General features: G+C 38.4%; 3 protein-coding genes across 5 annotated transcripts; 2 read left to right on the forward strand and 1 right to left on the reverse strand.

Annotated features, from left to right (window-relative positions):
• Positions 1 to 170: 170 nt before the first annotated feature.
• LOC134666640 (uncharacterized) lies at positions 171 to 2,709 on the forward strand. Of its 2 annotated transcripts, none has more exons than XM_063523858.1 (2): positions 171 to 382; positions 773 to 2,709. In XM_063523858.1, exons 1-2 carry the CDS (start codon positions 298 to 300, stop codon positions 2,029 to 2,031), a joined length of 1,344 nt encoding a protein of 447 aa, XP_063379928.1. In that variant the 5' UTR covers positions 171 to 297; the 3' UTR covers positions 2,032 to 2,709. The 2 variants fall into 2 exon arrangements, with proteins under 2 accessions (XP_063379928.1, XP_063379929.1); XM_063523859.1 differs by having other exon boundaries at positions 380 to 514.
• A 1,475-nt stretch (positions 2,710 to 4,184) lies between these two features.
• LOC134666651 (large ribosomal subunit protein uL15) lies at positions 4,185 to 10,752 on the reverse strand. Of its 2 annotated transcripts, none has more exons than XM_063523875.1 (5): positions 10,680 to 10,752; positions 10,451 to 10,514; positions 10,189 to 10,286; positions 5,402 to 5,554; positions 4,185 to 4,343 (listed from the first exon to the last, which is right to left on the reverse strand). In XM_063523875.1, the coding sequence occupies exons 1-5, from the start codon at positions 10,680 to 10,682 to the stop codon at positions 4,215 to 4,217; spliced, it is 447 nt and encodes a 148-aa protein (XP_063379945.1). In that variant the 5' UTR covers positions 10,683 to 10,752; the 3' UTR covers positions 4,185 to 4,214. The 2 variants fall into 2 exon arrangements, with proteins under 2 accessions (XP_063379945.1, XP_063379947.1); XM_063523877.1 differs by lacking the exon at positions 10,680 to 10,752 and adding an exon at positions 10,608 to 10,631.
• Positions 10,753 to 11,072: 320 nt separating this feature from the next.
• LOC134666634 (protein SPT2 homolog) lies at positions 11,073 to 22,930 on the forward strand. The gene is made up of 9 exons (XM_063523848.1): positions 11,073 to 11,279; positions 11,484 to 11,880; positions 15,163 to 15,273; positions 15,684 to 15,843; positions 16,331 to 16,464; positions 16,741 to 17,604; positions 18,564 to 18,684; positions 19,119 to 19,207; positions 20,732 to 22,930. The coding sequence occupies exons 1-9, from the start codon at positions 11,223 to 11,225 to the stop codon at positions 20,818 to 20,820; spliced, it is 2,022 nt and encodes a 673-aa protein (XP_063379918.1). The 5' UTR covers positions 11,073 to 11,222; the 3' UTR covers positions 20,821 to 22,930.
• The last annotated feature ends 516 nt before the right edge of the window (positions 22,931 to 23,446 follow it).

A 23,446-nucleotide genomic window follows, 5' to 3' on the forward strand; every position in this document is an offset into this window, starting at 1 on the left:
CTGCAGAATTTGTCGGTGAATGGAGTTCCGCTTCCTCTGCGTTTTGTTATTTCATTTCAATGTCTTCAATTCCTTGATTAAGTTCCGCAAAAATAGTTTTTATTAATTACCTACCACTATATAGCATATATTTAGTATCATAGGTTAATTATTCGTATCTATTTAGACATATTTGTATGAAAATTTATTAAAAGCGATAAGTTATTCGTCTAAATAATGTTTTGTAAGTTTTGTTTCACAGTGCTGTGGCTGTTACGATGATTTGGTTATGCGTATGTAGCTTGCTTCGATATTAAAATGGCGGATGTCTCAAGTAATGACCGCAAAATAAAGCTTACTAAAAACGGAAAAGTTGTAAAACGACGATCTCGGAACCCAGAAGGTAAGTACAAAGATAACACATTCAGTAAATGTGCTATCTTATTAAGTGTATCGAGATTCACTTAAATATTACTTTCTTTGATTTTTCCTTCGCGAAATGGTCCAATTTTGCCTCTTAATACTTTCTTGACACGTAAGACCAAGACTTAGAATAGTTTCTCATAAAGTTTTTGCATCTAATGTTTGAGATATACCGATGAATCATTATTTTTCGTTGTGTAACTGATCTGGATAACGTGAACAAAAGAATTACAAAAGACGCCATCCATGTACAACTGTGCGCCGAGATATACAATATATATTGTATATTTGTTTATGATTCCGGTTCGCTCCCTTATTGAAACTTGCTATCTCTCTACCGATTGATTTCAATGCAATATTTCGATTTCAGAATGGCACAAACAAAAACAAAAACGTCTCCGTATAGCGGGCCTCGAGTACATAAATGCAAATGGCAAGATAGTTCCTCCAAAGCAGCCTGGCCCCGACTGCAATTGCCGCCGTAAATGTTTCCAGAAAGTGCCTGAAGACATCAGATTGAGAACATTCCACGGTTTTTATTCCATGAAAACACATGACGAGCAAAATGCTTACTTGTTTGGTCTTATGCGGCAAGTGGATGTTAAGCGCAAGAGAGTCAAGGCTAGCAGCAGGCGTACTTGCACATTTGAATATTTTATTCGCGTCAAGGGACGCGAAACCCAGGTCTGCCAGACAGCTTTTAAAAACATTCATGCCATTACTGAGCGAAAAGTTCGGGTACTGTGCAAGAAAATGGATGATGGAGTTATGTTTCCCAGTGACAACCGTGGGAAAAACAGCCATCGTCGCTCTGGAGAAGTACGGCTTCCAAATACAGTGATTGAGCAAATTAAAAATCACATTTACTCCATTGTTCACACTCACCGTCTCAAGGACTTCATAAGGCTGGATAAAATAGCTGGTTTGGAGATCAATATCTCCAAGATGTGGAAAGATTACATTAAGACATATGATCCAGAAAACATAACAGCCACTATGCCTAAGTCTAAAAGAGGTTCTGAAATTGCTTTGCCAAGTGAAATGCCCCCACAACCTCCACAGCCACCTGTCACTCAAGAACCATTTGCCCCACTTACATATCCAGGCAGTGGCCATCTTGTCAATTTGGCAGAAAACTACTTCCAGAACCAGTATCAGTCAGCAGCACTGGCCTCTACTGGCACTCAGACAAACTTCTATCAGACTCAAAATGGAGCTCAGAGCATGGGCATTCTACTTCACTCCTCTGCTGCAGCACGCCCAGCCCCACCAACAACTGCCTACATTGTTCTGCAGACAAAACCAGAACCATCATCATCTCAAAATCCAGCTATTGCTTACAATCAAAATCCAGGTCAAGAGCGGGAGGAACCAGCAAAAGAGAAGAAAGTAAAGAAAGAGAGAAGGAGAGGTCCTCTGGTAAAGCAGTGGAGATACACTAATATCTTCCACTATGAGATTAATGGAGCAGCTCTTGCAGCAATTAAAACAAGACTGGGCATGTACTATGCTGAGAGTGATGCTGCAAGGAAAAAGGCCAAACAGGGCCGTCCCGGAGAGGGTCCGTCTACTGCCCAGACACCTGTTGAACAAATACGACCAACTCACACTGTTACTATTTACACCTAGTGTATGGCTGGGTTTACTGCTGAGCGTGACAACTTGGACATGTTTAAAGCAGGGCTAACAACAGACAAAAATTAAAAGGGATCTATTGATAAACATGTCATCCTGTCGCTTCTGTTAGAGTAACCAGGATTAGCCTGATATAATTATGAATAGTAATAACTTGAAGTTGTTATAACTATCTATGAATATTTGCATAATGGTTTGCCTTAAACATATAGAATTCCTACAAGGCTAATAGTAAGTTTAAGTTGATTTATTCTTAGTTATCAACCACTTGCCTACAGTAAACTGCTGCTTATTGGCTTGTTTACTGAATGGTATGTGTAGTAACTACTGAGAAAATCCTATAAGTTAGTGTTAAATTGCAGCTAACAGATATATTTGCTTGTAAGCTTTTTTATTACTAGACACCTGTATTATTGATCCAGGAACCTAATTCTCTGTGTTTTTTAGATTTATACATAGATGGAAGTGCAATTTTGTATTTCAAAAAATCATGATATATCTTAACGACACCTGGAGTTGGGTCCCAGGAATTTACTAATTCATCATTATACTGCCTTAGACTAAGTATCGATCGAACTACATTATTATAGGAAATAATCTCAACACTATTATTAATCATGTGCATCTGTGCAACTTATCTTATGCAATTAAATATATGATATTATTTATAAACCGTTTCTTTTATTTCTTTCCTATTTATAACGATAAATAGAACGTGGAGCAAAGTAGCAGCAGTGGTCTCTAATCTACAAATCACATCACAGGAACATAGTGTGACGTCACATATTTGACAAGTAATTTTCTTTTTATCAAGTTTTTTTTTTTTTATAAAACCATTCTTACGTAATAAATATTTAACGGGGGGAAGGAGCCGCCCTATTTTTTTTTAGAGGAGTCTGAAATTGGAAAAATCATCTTAACAAATGATTTTTTTATGATATAGGAGGCAAACGAGCAGACGGATCATATATGATGGTAAGCGATTACCGCCGCCCATGCAGTGCCGGATTAATTAGCTTATTCATCATAACACACTGGTATCCAAGAGATGGCAAAATTAGCTTATGGCACCAAAAACGCGCAGGCTGCATCAGCATTGCAGTCGTAGTGGAGTATAGGTACATGACACATTTTGTACGTGTTGCATGAATAAAAAAACCGGGCAAGTGCGAGTCGGACTCGCGCACGAAGGGTTCCGTACCATAATGCAAAAAAAAAAAACGGTCACCCATCCAAGTACTGACCACTCCCGACGTTGCTTAACTTTGGTCATAAATCACGTTTGTTGTATGGGAGCCCCATTTAAATCTTTATTTTATTCTGTTTTTAGTATTTGTTGTTATAGCGGCAACAGAAATACATCATCTGTGAAAATTTCAACTGTCTAGCTATCACGGTTCGTGAGATACAGCCTGGTGACAGACAGACGGACGGACGGAAAGCGAAGTCTTAGTAATGGGGTCCCGTTTTACCCTTTGGGTACGGAACCCTAAAAAGGGTCGTAGAAGTAAGAGGTGCGTGAGGACAAGTAAGAACGTCTTCAATGTAAGCCTTTAAAGCAAAGCTCATGGCCAAAAAATCTTGCTCGGGCTTGCGGCCAGCCGATTTTTCCGACACAGGTTACCGATTGTATAGCGAATTTTGCTCTCTTGCACGCCAGATAAAATTAAATAATGTATGGCTCCGCCATTTTGAAATTAAAATCCAAAGAATTGCGACCTGTAGAGGAAAACAACATCCAGAGTTCCAGACATACGAAAGTATTTTTGCCCAAGCTAAAACAGAGACCTTCGCTTTCGCTCGGTCAGTTCGGTAAGATTTAATGATTGCACAAAATCATCATTTTCAAGTGCCATCAAGAAGGGATTGATGCCTGCCTGCAAGGGAATGATTACTATGAGACCAACCCCGAAATCGCGAAAAAAATGTTGGCTGCTTCATACATTTTGACTGGTCCATTTTCTATGGGAGGGTTTTTTTTTTCGCGATATTGGGGCTAGTCCCATAGTAAATGTTTCTCAGTATAATCCCAAAACCTCCCTGGTAACGGGAATGCAGTTATTTTTTAGCCACCAGTGTCAGGTCAGTTGTTCTAATCTAATGGGTCACTAAATATTTGGACGTGATTAATAAAATAAACATGTGGATTTTAAATGGAATTTTATTGTATACTTAAATTACGCAGATAAGACGCAAACGCCTCCGACGTCCTTGATCTTCTTTTCTGCCGTTTTCGAGAAGAACTTCGCCTTCACGATCACGGGCTGCTTGGGGAGCTTGCCTTTGCCAAGCAGCTTGTAGTAACCCTGTTACAAAAATATGAAAACATCAGTCACGTCACTAAATAAGACTATAGATACAGAAGGATCATTTTACAAAAGAAAACTGTACTATATTTATTGGGCTAGTGCCAAACTTGATATGTGGTTGCTTGTATCCAGAGTTATCTTAACAAAATTTAGTATTGGTATTGGTTTAAACGTAAAATGAGCGTGAGCGGGGTGCGAGCAATGAAACGCAGCACTGCGCCAGCGCACGCAAATTTTGCAGATAAACCAATATTACTAAAACTATTTGGTATCACTCGAAACATTAGGTGAACATAACCAAAGTGAAATAAGGTCCACCACTGTACAGGTTAGGAGTGTTGCTATTTGTACTTTGACTTCCGCACATAACCGCTCGCGAGTGGCAATGCCAAGAGAACTACTTGTGTTTACATTACACACCCGTCCTACGTTCTACCCGTCGTCGGCTGGATGTAAATGTGACATTAGATCCGACGATCACACATCATTTGTAAGAGATATTTACTGAGGAATTTGCTCTGTATGGATACAATACCCACAAATAGAGTCAGACCAAGAAAAGTCTGCAGTGGATTTCATAGCCCACGCAGTGTGTTATTTTAAACGTCAAACTATTATGAAATTATGACGTATAAATGACACTTGCACTGCGTGGGCTATGGAATCTGCTGCAGACTTCTTGGTCCGACTCTATTCTTGATCTAGTATAAGCTAACTGCACGGACTTGAACAGTACAAAGTGTCAGGTAGTGTTATTATAAATATTTTCATAGACATTTGACATAAATTATGCCATGGCCACGATTTGTCATTGAAATTGCCATAACTAAGATAAGTTTTTTAGCTTAGCAGAGTTTTAAGGTTCCATCACACAGGCGCGTGATCCAGGCGCGCCGCTTTTACATTTAATGAATTTACATTTAATGAATTTACTTTTAATGAATTTACTTTTACACTGAATGAGCGATTCATTCATTTCATTTAAACGCCCCGGCACGCCCGGAAAATGCGTCTGCGTGATGGAACCTTTAGTCAGATTCTAGTGATGTACTTACAGCCTTAACTATGTTGATGACGGGCACCTTGCCGTCAGTGGCATTGGCGTACTTGAGGCGTGACTGCTCTGACACCAGGGTCCACAGCTTGTCCAAGTTAAGGACGGGGCAGAAGATCTTGTTCCGTCTAAGATGGTAGTTCCTCATGCCCAACTGGAAATGATCATAAATTTAGGTTAGTATTATGGTACATATGATTGATGCAAACAGCAAATAAAATAATATTACATTACATACAATAGCTAATTATTGGTTTGATTGAGTAAGCTATGTATGTAGTGAAATTGTGGGCATTTGTATCACCAATATACAAACAAGTGCGAGTCGGACTCGCGTTCCAAGGGTTCCGTATATTACACAATTTTTAACAATCAGTGCCGTATTAAGATATTTTGATGCCCTAAGCATTTCTAGGTGCCCCCTCTCCCTAGGGTCATCAAGATTACATTGAAATTGAGAGAAGTTCATTGCCGCATTACAGCTGAGAATGGAAATCAGTCACATCATTTTATCAATCACCACCCACCACCACCAATGTCACCAATCAGTCGCCACCCGAATGTCACCTTTATCATACCTTATAAAGTTATTGAAAACGCGAGCGAAGCGTGCGCGAAAATTTTTCGATATATAAACGCAATTTTACTTTTAGGCCCAACCAGGCGCGAATCCAGGATTTCATACAGAGAAGGGATGGGACAGTTTTCTATCAGCCTAGCTTCGCATAGGGCTCGATATTTAAGGATCTTAGCGAGGTTGTTTTCATGCATAAAATATGCAAGAAAGCAGAGCTTGGAATTGAATTGGCGAAGTGTGAGAAAGGCAGTAGGCCCAGCTGCGAAAGAGGAAAGCTTGGATTTGGATCCACGTCCAAGTGTAATTAAGGCAGAAGATCAACTTTGCCGCAAGGCAGAAGGCCTCGCATAAGACCTAACGCCGAACCGCAAAAGAGTGGGTTGAAATCGAATCTATGCATGTAATCACGACTCTTCTACTGCTACCGATTGTTTTCCAAAGAATTACGCGCCATTATTTTTGCAAATTAGCTTTTGGACAGCTAAAAAAAATCGTGTGGTAAAAACGATGTGGCTGTCCCTAATTTTAAAATTTGTTCACCTTTTTCAACCTGGCATTTTGGTGCCCCCCCCCCCCCCCTGAACGTGGTGCCCTAAGCACGTGCTTGTTTTGCTTATTGGTTACAAAGTCTTTATTAATTCAACCATTAAAGTCGACGAGTACAAAAAACTTTAAGCTAGCTCTCAATTAACATTTTTTTTAAAACATTATTTTTGATTTGACCTTACAATTACTCGTAAGTAGGTAAGACCGTTAAATATTTAAAATGATTATCTTATCAGAAAATTATCACCAATTACAGTAGAATCCGTTTATTATGACTCCGCTTATACTGACCAACCGCTTACTATGACGTAATTACTGTGCGAAGTTTGGTTTTCATATAAAATTCTTTGTAACAAATTCGGATAAGATGACTTCGCTTATAGTGAAAAATCGCTTACTATGTCCTAAAAATCCTGTTTCCATGAAATTACTTCCGGTTATACTGACACATTCGCTGGTTTTCGTGGCCGTGACCACGTCTTTCCCTGCGAGGACGTTTGGTGCGTTCGTGGCGTGTAAGGTATTTTAGTTTTGATCCTCAGTGACAGGTTGATATTTGTAACAAGTTTAATAAAACTCATTCAAAGGAATTTGAGATAAATTCGGAAAATATAACATAAATAAAAAGTTGTACAACTATGTTTTATATGACATCCGCTTAGTATGACGTGTTTGTCACTTCCCTTCGATGTCATTATAAGTGGATTCTACTGTACTCTAAGAAAACTACTGGGGGGGGAATGGTAATTTTTTGCCTATTTTCTTGAATAACTTCTAAACTGTTTATTCGAAAATTATAAAAAAAAAATATTTGAGATCCTTACAATAAGCTCTTTCATTTGATATGTAACATGATATAGTTTGAAAAATTTAATTTTTTCATTTTTTCATTTACCCCCCAAAAGTGGCCCCCATGTTTAAAATTCATTTGTTTACGTTACATGTCCGTATTTGGGTCACAAACTTACATATGTGTACCAAATTTTAACTTGATTGGTCCAGTAGTTCCGGAGAAAATCGGCTGTGACAGACGGACAGACAGACAGACGCACGAGTGATCCTATAAGGGTTCCGTTTTTTCCTTTGAGGTACGGAACCCTAAAAAAACAAATACAATCTGATTTCCTATAAAACTAGTAATTCATTTAAAATTGTCCACCCACTTTATAGTAAAAAAATAGTTATGTTTTATCAGTTATTAGAAACCAAAGAAACATGTTTCTCAAAATCTAAATTAAATAATATTCGACAAGCAGACTCTAATCATAATGTTTTCTGATAGAACTTCACAATAAATTATTTCATTAATATAATATACATTTGTTTTTTTTTTAAAGACCACAGATGGACAGCCATAGTCACGAACTGGAAAGGCCCAGACGGTAAGCGCCGAAAAGGCAAACCAAACATGCGCTGGGAGGAAGAAATGAAAAGAGCGGCTGGTCCAAATTAGAAAAGAATAGCACAAGACTGTGAAAAATGGATGTCTTTGGAAGAGGCCTTCACCTAACCGGTTCCTACAAATTAAATTAACAAAATTATATTAACAAACTTTAAGTATACTTGGGGGTCATCCATTAATTACGTCACACGAATTTCTAGGTTTTTTGACCCCTCCCCCCTCCTTGTCACACTTGGTCACATTTGGCAAACCCCTCCCCCCTAGTGTGACTTCACATTTTTTCTACGAAATCGCCAAATCGAATTAAGTAAGTACCTAAGTATTATTAATATTTTATCAAAATATTTTTGACGATATAAATATTAGTAATTTTATAACCCAAAACTGCTTAGGACAGAAAATTAAACGAATAAAAACGATTATTGTTTTTAAAAACTTGTTATTTGTACAGCAAATAAAATAATTTAAATAAATTTTCGGTTACTGATGAAGTTAAAGTGACGTCACAAAGTTTGTGTCTCCCCCCTCCCCCATGTCACATTTTCTTGACCCCCTCCCTCCCCCTAAACGTGTGATGTAATTAATGGATGACCCCTTGCGATTATTGTTGCAGCAAAGAAAATATTTTTATTGTTTTTAATTAGTAAGTAGTGTCCGACCGAAGGTTCGGTTTCGGTTTCGGCCAGTTTCGGCCAAAAAATCATGTTTCGGCCGTAGTTTCGGTTTCGGCCAAAATACGGCCGAACCTTTCGGCCGGGCCGAAACTTACGAAATGGTACTTCGGACAAAGACCAAAAGTTGGGGAATAAGTAGGACAACAATATTAATATCTAGGTACATATACTGATTCATGTATAGGTGGTATAGGTACATAATTTAATTGGTTTATTATAAAACACAATTCCACTAGTGAGGGCGCCACTGGACGGTCGACTCAGTCTTAAGAGGCTGTCAATACCTATAACGCGCACACTGTCTAATTGTATCGGAGTGAATGAGATAGCACTGTCGCACGTAGCCGTTGGCCGAGTATCCGCTCGGCCCGAGTCGAACAATGTCTTTTTCGCTCTTATTCAATCACTTATTCAGTCATTTTCCTATCTACCTCTAATGACAAATTTTAAGCGAGGCTAAAGGTTACGCTCAACTAGTGCTGCAAAGTTGATTTTCTCAATAGTTAATATTTTGCGAGGCTGAACAGCTGACTATTGATTAAAACGAAGAAAAAACCCTTAAAAGTGCCCCCAGTACAGTTTTTCATACGAATGCTCAACCTTAGCCTCACTTTTTACCTCAATTTACCATTGGTTTGTGTTCCACATGTCCTCTGCTTCAGCTTAGCCTTTGGCCTCGCTGCGCCATGCTCAGCCTGCGGTCTCGCTTTTTAATACAATGGACATTGGTTGGAGTCTGTGCTCAACTACTTATTTTGAAGCCTGAAGCACGGCTTTGACTTCGCATGAAAGTTCACCTCACTGGGGCACTTCGGACTTTTAGGCCCAGGTGAAGATCGGGGCCTTGCGATATTATTAACAAAAAATTTCGCGCTCGCTGCGCTCGCGTTTTTGGTTGACCCTGTATCTACATGTTAGCTTGACTGGTGAATGAATAGAGTTACACCAAGAAAATTCTGCAATGATTTTGATAGCATACGCAGTGCAACTAGTGCAAATGTTATTTATACATCTTATTTCATAGAAGTTTTGACGTTTAAAATAACACTTGCATTGCGTGTGTTATCAATATCGTTGCAGAATTATCTTGGTCTAACTCTAGTAATTTTCTTAAAAAACTGCTTAAGTAACATAAATTTCAAGGACATTGGGTGTTGACAGCCCCATAATATGTGTGTAAAAGCGGTTTTATGACATTTTTTCAACGATTCTAACAAGTCTACAAAAGTTTCGGTTTCGGTTTCGGCCGAAACTAGAGCCAAAGCCGAACATTCGGTTTCGGTTTCGGCAAAAAAACATGTTTCGGTCGGACACTATTAGTAAGGGTTGTCTAAATTTATAAGAGACCAGATAGAGAAATTTAGTTAGTAAACAATGTTGATTCTTTATGAGAAAATCTATAGCTTTTAATAACAAATTGGTTGATAGACTTAAACCAAGATAACTCTGTAACGATTTGGACAACACAGACTGTGCCAGTGTTATTTATCCATCATAATTTCATAGAAGTTTGAGATATAAAATAATACTTGATGCTATCAAAGTCGCTGCACACTTATCTTGGTCGAAATATATTAGAAATGATTTACCTTGCCGAAGTATCCAGGGTGGTACTTGTCCATGTTGATTCTGTGGTGGTGCTCACCACCGGCGTTACCGCGACCTCCAGGGTGCTTGCGGTGTTTGCCTAGAATGTGGAAATGTTAACATACCATTAAAGAATAATAGTTGGGGTACCAGAACCCAGCAAAAATAGCGGTATTTTAAGGTTATCTTAGACAAACACCTTTTTAAAGAAAAACAGTAATTTGTGATAAGTTCTAACTGTTCTAAATGAGAGGAAATACTCACCAATACGACCATGGCCATGGCTCACGTGTCCTCTCAACTTCCTAGTCTTCTTTTTGGAGGTGGCCTGTAGAATAAATCGTAGGTTATGATAAACTTCACTATAGAAACAAAATAATCATTACAGCACCACAATATCTATTTTTTACACGATATGCACCATGAAAATAAATTATTCTTAACACGATTTCATTGATAAAATTGGATAAAACATTGGAAAATAAACACCAACCATATTTTCGGCTTCAACGTCAAATTCACAAAAGAAAAAGAATGGATGATATTTCGATTTGACATATGTCAAATTGTGGAGTTGCCAAGAATAAAAATATATACTAGAATAGCGACCAAAATAGCGACCAAATAGCGACTTAGCGACATTTAATGGTTCGCGTAGTTTCTCTCTTGTACACTTTAGCGAAAAGAAAATAGATGAAACTAGGGATCAGGGATACATAGTCTAATAGGCCCTCTGGACTGGCCAATGGATACAATATAATAGCCCTAGCACACTACCGCACCGCGCCAAGGTCACGTTGCGGTGCGGTAGTGTGTTACGGCTTTAATGTTACCAACTCAAAATAAGATTGACTTCTATCTGGGTCTTCGCAGCTGGTAACTCGATTCAGTACGTTTCCAGAAAATGGCTCGGGTTGTGTGTCGAAGTGAAGTCTGACACGTATTTTCCTAAAATTCGTAGATGATTTGATAAAAACTTATTATGATTTTGTTTTAGTTACGTTATTGTGTATCATATTCTAACAAACCACCAAAAATGGAGTTCCGCGAGACTTTGCTAGCTGCTCAACGAAATCAACAACAAAAGTCATCTGTGAGTGTATTTCTCAGTTTCGTGAATACAATACATATTGCTGCGCCCTATTTAAATAAATATTATGATTATTCTTTTGCTGCTGCGCTGTATTATTGAATAGTATTTATTAATTGAAAATGGCTTATCATAAGCTTTTTTACTTTTCGTGTTGTTAATTATCACCATTGACAGATAAATATAAGTTCAGTACTTTGTTTTTAGCGCAACACATACTACAGAGCTGGATTCGATCCGCCAAAGAAAGAACAACGGCAAAAGGACAAGTTGTCGGAGAATATATTAAAGTTTTTAGCTAAGAAAGATGAAGAAGAAAAACAGAAACAACTGGAAGCTCAGAAGAAGAAGGAAGAGTTGCTTGCTATGCGTGACCCCAAGGCCTTGCGGAAGATTCAAAAGACTCTGAAGACTATCAAGTCTGCTAACAAGTCTGTGATAGAGGATGCAGTGGACCACGACAACACAGCTGTCACCAGGGCGGGTCCAGATCAGCCGGACCAGGATGACTATGGATATGAATCTCAGGAGGCAGCTGCTTTCTATGGAAAATTGATGCAGAAATATAGCAAGATACCTGATGAACCCAAATTTCCTATGGGCAGTAAGTTGAAATTTATGTCATAATTATACCCTGGGGATTTTGGTGTGAAAATGATTGAAATTTTACCCTTATACCTACGGGCTATTGAATCACTCCGTCACCGCCCAATACGGGCATGTTTTGGTGAGAGTCAGCGGTTAGGCATAATTTCACTTACTTGTAACATTTGAAGTATTACAGCTACACACTTGAAACTTCACACACACAATAAGTATAATGTATTTAATCAATAAATAATCACCTAGAGTAATAATATTCACTATTTTTTCTGCTATCAAGCAATATACCAGTCACTAAGAAATTGAAGATTTTTAAGTTACTACTCGCGGATCTCACAAGTTTACGTTTAAGAACATTAGTTTATAATATACTTAACACAAATAAACACTTAAATAACGATATTTATGAAAATAATGCATAAATATCAATCACAAAAAACGTTGCACTAAAACAATTTGCCACTCATGGAAAATAGTGATGTGCATCTATCGACACATTTGTCGATATATCGATAACCTAGTAGATATAAAACTGGAATTTAACAAGTTATGATTGTGGTGAAATTATTATTAGGTACAATAGTACCTAATAATGATTTCATAACATGTTAAATTCCAATATTTCAACCAAAAACGGTAAAAAATCACTAAAAATAACACTCCAAACACTCCCACGCCGTACTCTCATATCGATAACAAGTTGATGAAATTTGAAAACAACACTATTGTCCGCCATATTGAATTCAACTATTAGCACCTCTGCAGTACGGGTGTCAACTCCAGTTGCCAGCAAAAAAGCGGTAATTTTAAAATTATGTTTATTTCAGCGCCATCTACCGAAATATTATGATATTTTTTTCTTTGTATCTAGACTAATCACAGTGCATAATGTGACCGCTATTACCAAGCCACAAGGTCTCGTTTTGTTTAAAAAAAATGTTGAACACGACCATTACTTCGATCAACTATAGTTGACACCCGTACTGCAGTGGTGTTGCCTTACTTAAAAAAGTGACAAGTGTTGGTGAGGGAAAAATACTTTATGTTGCAATAGTCTGTGTCATACTAACCTTATAAAATAAAACAAACACACTATAATTTACATAAGGCAACAACATTACATGAAGATGAATTTTATATTCAATATCAAGATGTAGTGTTCCAGCAAAATGGCCTAAAAACATGACCATGTCATGTATTAACCATATTAAATTTATTTACAAAATTGGACGTAAAACAAAAATACTCCAAATCAGCTCTTGTATACTAGAGTACCTTCTCTTCTGTTGCAAATAGCTGTAATTAGAGATTAGCCAAATATGGACTTTGCTGTGCAGTTCAGATAGATGTTGCTGAAATGAATATTCAGCCAAAGTAGTTGGTTCATCATCATCATTATTCAAAATGCTTTAATTAGTAGGGTCAGTAAGGAACACAAATGTATGGAAGTGCATGCACTTTAGTCTCAGGCGATGCCGCTTGGCACGATTGTTCCTTAGGTCAAACAAAGTTGATCTGGCCCGGTAGCCAGGAGATCGTACCATGCAGACCCCCCACGAAGGGGGGGGGGGGGGAAGGGTCGGCTCCCCAGGTCCAAACTATGGTATATTCCTTCCTAGTCTTAGCAACTAGGGCAAGTTATATATCATTTTCGTATAAATTAGGGACGAGGAATTCATTTCTGAAATAATTATTATGCCTTTCCATACAAAAAAAATGATTTTTGTACAAAACATGAAAATGTTATGTCATTTTTTGTGACAATTTTGGATGTTACAATCACAGTGTGGCGATTTGCACTAAATAAAAAATTGGACGATGTAGCCCGTGTATTCTTTATTCTGGAAAATATCACTTTATAGTAGGCATTCATACATTATTTTGTAATAAAAAAATAATTTATAGCGCGTGGCGGTAACAATTTCCATACAAATGGAACTATGCCCAAAATCGAAGATTAAAAATGTTTACTAAAACACTGAATTTGACATTTTATAAGTTTAAATATAATGTTTTAATAATTTTTCCATGCGTTTGTGCCCTTTTTTGGTACAAATTTGTTGTTTTTATTTTTCTTCCACACAAACTTTCTCCCCCCCATTTCCCCCCCTTAAGCGTTGATTTTATAAAATTTTATTTTATTTTAAACTTATACCTGTCGCATTTAATTGATGTTGAAAATTTCTGCTTTATATCTTCAGGGGTTTAGATTGTATGATGTCTGGAAGTAAGCAGAGTTTTGTTAGATATTATAATGTATGGGATATTATGAAATAAAATGTCTTTAGCTCAAACACATGTAGATCCTAAACTACCGAACATTTTAACCTGAACGTTTGAACATCGATTAATTACAAAAGGAATAAGTTAGTTATAAAAACAAATTTAAAAATATCTACCCTTAAGGGGGGAAATGGAAGGGGGGAGAAAGTTTGTGTGGAAGAAAAATAAAAACAACAAATTTGTACCAAAAAAGGGCAAAAACGCATGGAAAAATTATTAAAACATAATATTTAAACTTTTAAAATGTCAAATTCAGTGTTTTAGTAAACATTTTTAATCTTTGACTTTGGGCATAGTTCCATTTGTATGGAAATCGTTACCGCCACGCGCTATAAATATTTTTTTTTTTACATAAAAATGTATGAATGCCTACTATAAAATGATATTTTCCAGAATAAAGAATACATGGGCTACATCGTCCAATTTTTTATTTAGTGCAAATCGCCACACTGTGATTGTAACATCCAAAATTGTCACAAAAAATGACATAACATTTTCATGTTTTGTACAAAAATCATTTTTTTTGTATGGAAAGGCATAATAATTATTTCAAAAATGAATTCCTCGTCCCTAATTTATACGAAAATGATATATAACTTGCCCTAGTTGCTAAGACTAGGAAGGAATATAGCATAGATTGGACCTGGGGAGCCGACTCTTTCACCCCCCCTTTTTGGGGGGTCTGCATGATACGATCTCCTGTCTACCGGGCCAGATCAACTTTGTTTGACCTAAGGAACAATCATGCCAAGCGGCATCGCCTGAGACTAAAGTGCATGCTAAATGACCTTACTGACCCTACTATAATTACCTTCATAAGCTGATAGATATAAACCGCTTACTATTAATAAACAGTGCCAAAAGGATTTGCAGGCACATATTCAATACTCGTCAAATGATCTATACATCCTATGGATTCAACACAAGTGTTACTTTTAATCTAGAGATGTTTTATGATAAGAAAGATATCTATTTTAATTCACATATTATCTTCTTTCAGAGAAGAGTGTAAAGACAGACTTGAAAGGCACCATGGAGCGAGTGAAGAATGCCCTGGCACATGAAGATGACCCTGTCCCACACAAGAGAAGGCGGAGGACAGAAAATGGTGGTGGTGGTGTGTATTATCACTTCGAACTTTCGGCTCTGAGACTTGTCCTTTTCTATGTTTTACGATTTTAATGGGATTGAAAAATATTACACTTCTAAGGCCAAAGTACCAAGACATGTTGAGAAATAATCAGTATCAATTTGCTACCCCATACTAATTAATAACCTGACACGAAATAAAATTATTAAACTGCATCTTTCTGAGGCATTAAGTAAGTGGATTGGGATTCATTAAATAAGCTCGTGAATCATACTGATACGCAAAGTATAATACCAACACTAACTCCATTTCAAAAGTTCATGTTTTATAGTAAGAAAAGGAATACAAAATAAGCTAATTTTGTTTTAATCTTGACTTCCCTTTTATTTGTATTATAGCCATGCTATGGCACATATTTGTTTATATTTCAGAAAGAGAGTCAAGTCCTCCTCAAAAGTATGAGCCAGAGAAACGTAAAGAAGAGAAACCCGAGAAGCCAAAGTTCCGCAAGCCTGCGCCGCCACCCATGGACTTTAACCAGCTGCTGAAGCTGGCCGAGGAGAAAAAGAGCGCCCCAATTGAAGTGCCCAGGTATTAGAAAAACTGAATAGTAACAGGCGTTACTTTGCGGGAATCCATATTAATCAAAACCAAAATATTACTATGCTAATCGGCGAAAAGATAACGTGCTAGTCAATCAGTTACTTACATGCGTATTTTATACATGCAATTAATGTTCCCACCCTCCCACCGCAAAAATAGATATGCAAATAAATATAACAAACCACCACCAAAAGAATAATACTCGACACGTGTTTCGCCTCTCTACGAGGCATCGGGAGCAGATGTTGGGGGTCTGATAAGAAAAAGTATCTGGTCACAGGCACAGATTACATGCTATTAAGGTGGATAAGTAATGCTAATAAGGCTCTTTAAAACAACAAAAATGTATTTATACATTTGCATACCTACAATACTCTACTCAATACAATACCGAACGCTCTGTATCAACCAATGAAGCTGAGCTTTTAGGGTATATCGCTGGGAATATGTTATTGAAGGCTGTCTTATTTGGCAGGCCGGTGTCCGCCAAGCCGGAGTCGGAGCCGGAGCGGCTGATGACCAAGAAGCAGCGGCGCGAGTACGAGGAGGAGCTGGCGCGCCGCCAGCGCCGCCAGGAGAGAATCGACGCCGAGAAGAACGGACGGAGACGTGAGTGTGCCTTTATCGTCGCCAAACATTATCGTCAAAAGTAATGGGATATTTATAGACCGACCGCTTAAATGAGTCCTCGCGCCTGCGCGGTACGGGGGCGAGGGGGTGGGACTACTAAGGGTGGCGGGGAAGGTGCGGGCGGTAGGCGTACCATACGCCCCCCCTTCACTTCACTTCGGTTGGGGTACCTATAGCTCGTAAGTTCCCACGTAGAAATTAAAATCGATTTTTAAATTTTTATATTTTCTTAAAGAGTTCCATTCTTATTTCCAGCTCAAAAAGAAGAAAGAGACAGGCCTGCTGACAAAGAAAAGAAACCGGAGCCTAGTGGATTTGGGAGAATTCCTAAAATCGGCGAGAAAACGTCTTCCAGCCAGCCTTCCAACTCCGGCTCCACCTCTCACAAACATGACAGCACTAAAACATATGAGCGAAGCAAAGACAAACCATCCAGTGACCGGGACAGAGCTGACAAGTTGCAGAGAGAGAAAGAGAGGGCGAGGCAAGACAGGGACAAGGCGGACAGAGAAAAGGAGCGACTAGACAGGGAAAGACTGGATAAATTAAAGGCGGAACGAGAAAGGATAGACAGAGAAATGGAAAGATTAAATAGAGATAGAGACAGATTAGAAAAAACAAAGATGAAATTAGAATCTAGTAAATCTTACGACAAACCTAGCAAAGACGTAGACAGAAGCAAATTGAGCTCCAAGGACCAATTCTCACGACAGGAAGTCAAAAAGAATATAGATTTAAAAAGCCAGAACACATACAGGATAGATAAAAATTCGAATGATAAGAAATTTACAATACCTAGCAAAAACGGCGAGAGCAAGTATACGAACGGCCACAGTTCGCAGAGCAAACTGCCACAGAGAAGCAAAGAAGACGCGAGAATGAGCGACAGAGACAGAGCTATAGCCAAGCAAAGGGCCTCGCAGGAGAACGGCAAGCGTCCACCGGAGAGCAAGCCTCGGAGGCCGGAGGAGAGAGGCAAGGCGCCGGCCGCGCCCGGCAAGCCCGCCATCTCCAATTCGTTCGACTTCGACAAGCACGTCAGCTCGCTCGCCAAGGACAAGCTCGCCAAGCGGCCCGACGCCAGGAGGAAGATGGATGATCCGAGAAAGAAACAGAAGCGTGAGTATATCCTAAACAGGAAATGGAATGTCCATCCATCTCAGTCCCCACCCATCCAGTCCAGCCATCAAATTTCATCAAAAGTTCCTCGCCTGCACACAGTCGTATCCTTCTTAGAATGTGTATTTGCGTCTCACATTTTGCTTAATGATAGAATGAGACGCAATGTACATTGGACAAAGAAATTGGACAGGTGGAATATGGAATACCTCAATGTAATTTAACGTTTCCTAAGTCCCACGCGATTTCGCGATCGAAATAGTAGCAAACACGTTTTAATTCTAAATTCAAAACCTCGAGATCGTGCTCGTGCTGGCAAGTTTAAACCCTTGTGACCCCAGGGCTTAAACCATTTTAGATTGGAACAGTGTTGCAATTAAATAAATAAATAAATATTATAGGACATTCTTACACAAATTGACTAAGTCCCACAGTAAGCTCAAGAAGGCTTGTGTTGTGGGTACTCAGACAACGATATATATAATATACAAATACTTAAATACATAGGAAACACCCATGACTCAGGAACAAATATCTGTATCACCATACAAATAAATGCCCTTACTGGGATTCGAACCCAGGACCATCGGCTTCGCAGGCAGGGTCACTACCCACTAGGCCAGACCGGTCGTCAATCTTCTTGATTCTTTTGTTTCGTTCGCTATCAAACATAGCAATTCAGCCATTATGTCTTACAATATTGCTTTCATATTCAACTGCCAATTTTTCTTGTGTTATAATTGTGGGCTTTAGGGCGATACAAACTCATCCCAGCCACCATTTCACACTTGGATGAGATTATTTTTGGTTTTAGGGACGTATTTACTGTAAATTGATTTAGCATTGTAGACTAAGTAACTTTTGCATTTATAAGCAGGGCCTATAGGAAATTTTTACACCGTTAAAATCCTTCCGGCGCTCACTGTACAAGTATGATTGATGTTTGCGTTGTTGTGCAGGGCGCGCCATCGACTCCGAGTCGGAGTACGACTCGGAGATGGACGACTTCATCGACGACGGCGACGAGAACATGGACTACTCCACACACATCAAGGAGATCTTCGGATACGACAAGTCCAAGTTAGTCGTTACACTTGGTCACATTGAATGCGAATCAGAACGAGGCTCCAGTATGCGAGCGGTACATCGCTCTCTATACGTCCAATGCGCTGTCTCGCTGACATACCGGAGCAATGTGCAAAACCGCATCAGTGTTATGACCGTGTATATCCTCCACAAAAAAATACTATATGGAAATTCTAAATCTGATATGTAAAATCCATCAAAGATTCCGATTTGAAAATCGTTTATTTGCATCTCAGTCAAACGAACGAAATGGTTCTGGAAGAATCTTTCTCCCTCGTCATCGTGAACTTTTCCGGAAAACGAAGGTTGATATTAGGCTGTGGCTGCGCGCGTCTAACATCTTTGGCGGTTAATCTGGTTAGATTAGAAAAATTATTTACTGTGTTTTTAAAATGTGTGTACATATTGTAAGTTTCAAATGTGTGTAGGTATCGGGACATGGACGACGACGACGACCCGACGATGGAGTCCAGCTTCGCGCGCCAGCAGCGCGAGGAGTACATCAGCAAGAAGATCGGTGAGTCCGCACGCTCTCCTCCCTATAGTCCGTTTTTTTTAGCATTAGAAAGAACTTCGCAGAAGTTCACTTGTAGTTCTAAATTTGGCACATTTAGCGGTAACAATTTGAAGTAAATTATATGTATTAACCATGCTACGTTAGATAATTCAATAATTATTACCAATTAACGAGCCTGATAAAAACTGCACGCTTACTTCTGCGGAGTTCTTTCTAATGCTAAAAAAAACGAACTATAGGCACAGAATAACTTATTAGTATTACTTCCGTACAGAAAGGATACTTCCTACAAAACCGAAGTTTGAAAGCGATTCAGGCCGCGTAGCCAAGATGCCAATCGCTTACGCTTCGTAGCGATCGAAACGCAACTGTCACTGTCGCACTAATATGGAAGAGTGATAGAGAGACATAAAGCTTTTCGTTGTCGAAGTGATAGCGATTGTAATCTTGGCTAGGCCGGCAGTATTAAGGGATCCATATACAGGGGCACTTTATCGATTTATCTGCAGATAAACATTTAACAGAGACGGGATAACAGAGTACAATGGAGCGATAAGTAGGAATGAGAACGTATCGCAGCGTATACCAACGTCTCGTTTCACGGGGTTTTTAATCGATTACATACAATATTTTGGATAATACCTTATAAAAAAATTCTTACATATGTTATTTTAGAAATCGAGGGATTATTTAGAATGTAATTTGCAAGTAAACATAATTTCATTCTTGAATTACTAACATATAACATTGTTACCTGCTTAAAAGATGTTAAAACGAAACGTACTAAAGCTTGGGGGGCGTGACCAACGATATCTCGAAGTTAGGGTCCCTCAGACCACTCGCGGTTATCATTCTGTCTCACATATAATAATACGTATACTTCGTTTTTTTTAGCATTAGAAAGAACTTGCAAGAAGGTAAGCGATCTTGACATGTCTTTTAATTGAAAAACGCTTTTTAAAATTCAGAAACTATTACTTATGAAAGCAGAAGAATATAAATGATCGTATTAGATTCATAATTGTTACATATTTGCCGCAACTTATTTTTAAAATGTGTTTTTCAATTAAAAGACACTTCAAGATTGTTTACCTAATTTCTAATGCTAAAAAAAACGAACTATAGTAGCACAATCGTGTTATATAAAAGCGCTGGTGGCCTAGCGGTAAGAGCGTGCGACTTTCAATCCGGAGGTCGCGGGTTCAAACCTCGGCTCGTACCAATGAGTTTTTCGGAACTTATGTACGAAATATCATTTGATATTTGCCAGTCGCTTTTCGGTGAAGGAAAACATCGTGAGGAAACCGGACTAATCCCAATAAGGCCTAGTTTCCCCTCTGGGTTGGAAGGTCAGATGGCAGTCGCTTTCGTAAAAACTAGTGCCTACGTCAAATCATGGAATTAGTTGTCAAGCGGACCCCAGGCTCCCATGAGCCGTGGCAAAATGCCGGGATAACGCCAGGAAGAAGGAAAGGACAATCGTGTTATATCTCATGTTACCGTTGACAACGTATCTCTTTCCAGGCATCATGGAGGACCTCGAAGACATGCGCATGGAGGCCATGGAGAAGAAGAAGGTGTCCAAGAAGAAACGCCGCATCAGCGACGACTGACCGCGTGACCCACACGCCACGCCCGCCCCGCTTCCTGAGACCTGAACTAATCATGCAGAAATATAGTTAATTTTTTTAGCATTAAAAAAAGGTGAACAATCTTGATGAGTCTTGTAATTGAAAAACATGTTTTAAAAATAAGTCACGGCAAATATGTAGCAATTATGAATCTAATACAATCATTTATATTATTCTGCTTTCATAAGTAATAGTTACTGATTTTCAAAACGCGTTTTTCTATTAAAAGACATGTCAAGATCGCTTACCTTATTTCTATTGCTAAAAAAACGAACTATAGTACTACATGCAAAATTCTATCTGTCAAATTTTACCGATATCTGATAGCGGAAGATCAGGAATCTTGCTGTCCCTGTCTATCGTGTGACTGTTTCTCGGTAGAGGGTGCCTTAATAACTGCAAAAAGAATTTTGACTGCAGTCACGTTGTCTCATTTGTAGTAGTATAAACGTATAAACGGTTGGGGACATTTTTTTCAAAAAAACGAACTATAGTACTACATGCAAAATTCTATCTGTCAAATTTTACCGATATCTGATAGCGGAAGATCAGGAATCTTGCTGTCCCTGTCTATCGTGTGACTGTTTCTCGGTAGAGGGTGCCTTAATAACTGCAAAAAGAATTTTGACTGCAGTCACGTTGTCTCATTTGTAGTCTGACTCTTGCGCACTCATGGGATGTTCATATACCACATAGCTTCCCTTTCGCACACTTCAGCTGTCTTTAAATGTAAGCAAAAATGACAGGTCTGTGGAAAAAATAAGGATCTAAGTCAAATGGCGTTCTAAAAGTGTTAATCATTTGTGTCGAAAGATGGTAGTAAATGTACTGACTACATAATTCACTTTGATAATATTCCTCTATTTCAAATTCTCTTTGGTAACTGTCCAAAAGTGTTGTGAGCCTAAAAAGTCTCCTTTCGAACAAAACCACCCTATGTCATAATCGCTTCTTTGCCGTCAAAAATATAACATCTATCGGGCGGGGGTAGAAAATATATGATAGAACATAATAAGTAACAAATATTCTGTGAGACACGGACATATTAAATATATTAAAACGGGTATTATTATTATATTTAAGTGAATGAACCGTTTTAATGCATTTAATATACTTACTAATAAGTATTTTCACAATTTATCCTTTTGTAATACCATAGTAAATATGTATAATTATGATTCTTTTTACTACCTATAATCACAATGACTTGCGGACAATTTTGTGCCTGTAATCCTGTACGATACGAGTGTGCATAATATAAGTTTAAAATATTAATTATTAGATTTAGTTAGTACGTTTTGTACAATATTATGGCGAATAAATTAAATCAATGGTTATAGTTTACTTACGTTTAGTTGTTGTTGTATTAGTATTGAAACAAGCTGATGTCCGTGTGATTTATGTTACGCACCGTATGTGAAATATATGCCAAAATAATCAACATATTAAAATTAACGCTACTTAACAGGTATGAATAAATGGGGCATTTTCTATGAAAAGGGACCTTATTGTCGATGGCGCTTACGCCGCACAGCGTCGCGCGGCATTGTATTTATATCGGAGCATCGTTAATAATGGCGTAAGCGCCATCGACAATAAGGTCCCTTTTCATAATTTGCACTAGCAGTTCAGGTAACGTTTAGAAATGAGTAAGAGGGGTCCTGACCTGACTGAAATCTGACTTTAATAGGCATTCTGTATTTTTTTGAAGTGAAAACTTCTTTAGCGCTGTGCACTTTTTGTGATGGGGAAAGATGTTAAACTGGCGAGAGCGAAAGACGTAAGACGGACACGTGACCTGATCGAAAAACTTACAATGTTATTGAGTTTTCACTTCTGCCGGCACTCTCGGAGTGCAATCCGTTTTTTCTTTTCGTCGTAGTTGCAAGAGCTTGGTTTCTATTGTAATGGGACCCCTTGTACTTTACTAAGATCTCACAACCACAACAGCTCTTCACTTCCCAAATGTATGTTTAAGTCTTATTGTTGTTTAATTAAGTGTAGTAAATTGTAAAACTTGTACAGTTGTATAGCTTCATGACAAGTGAGAAAAAAAAATATATTATTAAATTTCTATATATTCAGCAAGTTACCTAAAGTGTTTCAGTTTTGACCTTTTCCTACAGCGTAGGTATTTATTTTATATTCTGAATTATATTATTGTATTTCAAAGTTTTCCAAAACAAGGTTTTTTTATTTTCTTTTTGCCCATTACTGACCGACGCGTTAGCGAAGGTCTCCGTTTTGATTCGGTTATACCGTTTTCGTACGTTCCGGATGTTCTCTACAACTCGCAATTCTCAATCGATTCCCGTGAAATTTTGTTTGCAGAGAGCTGAGGCGAACCACGTTGTTGTTTACCCCCTCGTACATTATTAATACCCGAGCAAGCGAAAGATTCTAAAATTGAAAATGGAATCTTGAGCGTTGCATTTTGCAAAGGCGTACAGGACCACTACCTTGATGTGGGCAAAATATCTATTTTTCGCTCTCACTTATAGCTGCGTCCCTAACGGACACGGTGGACAACCACACACGATCGAACGTCTGTAAACCAAAGAATATAATACTCACTAGGAGAAGAACGGTAACTCCATACAAAAAAATG

Source organism: Cydia fagiglandana, chromosome 8 (assembly GCF_963556715.1).
Source record: "Cydia fagiglandana chromosome 8, ilCydFagi1.1, whole genome shotgun sequence".
NCBI classification, from domain to species: domain Eukaryota; kingdom Metazoa; phylum Arthropoda; class Insecta; order Lepidoptera; family Tortricidae; genus Cydia; species Cydia fagiglandana.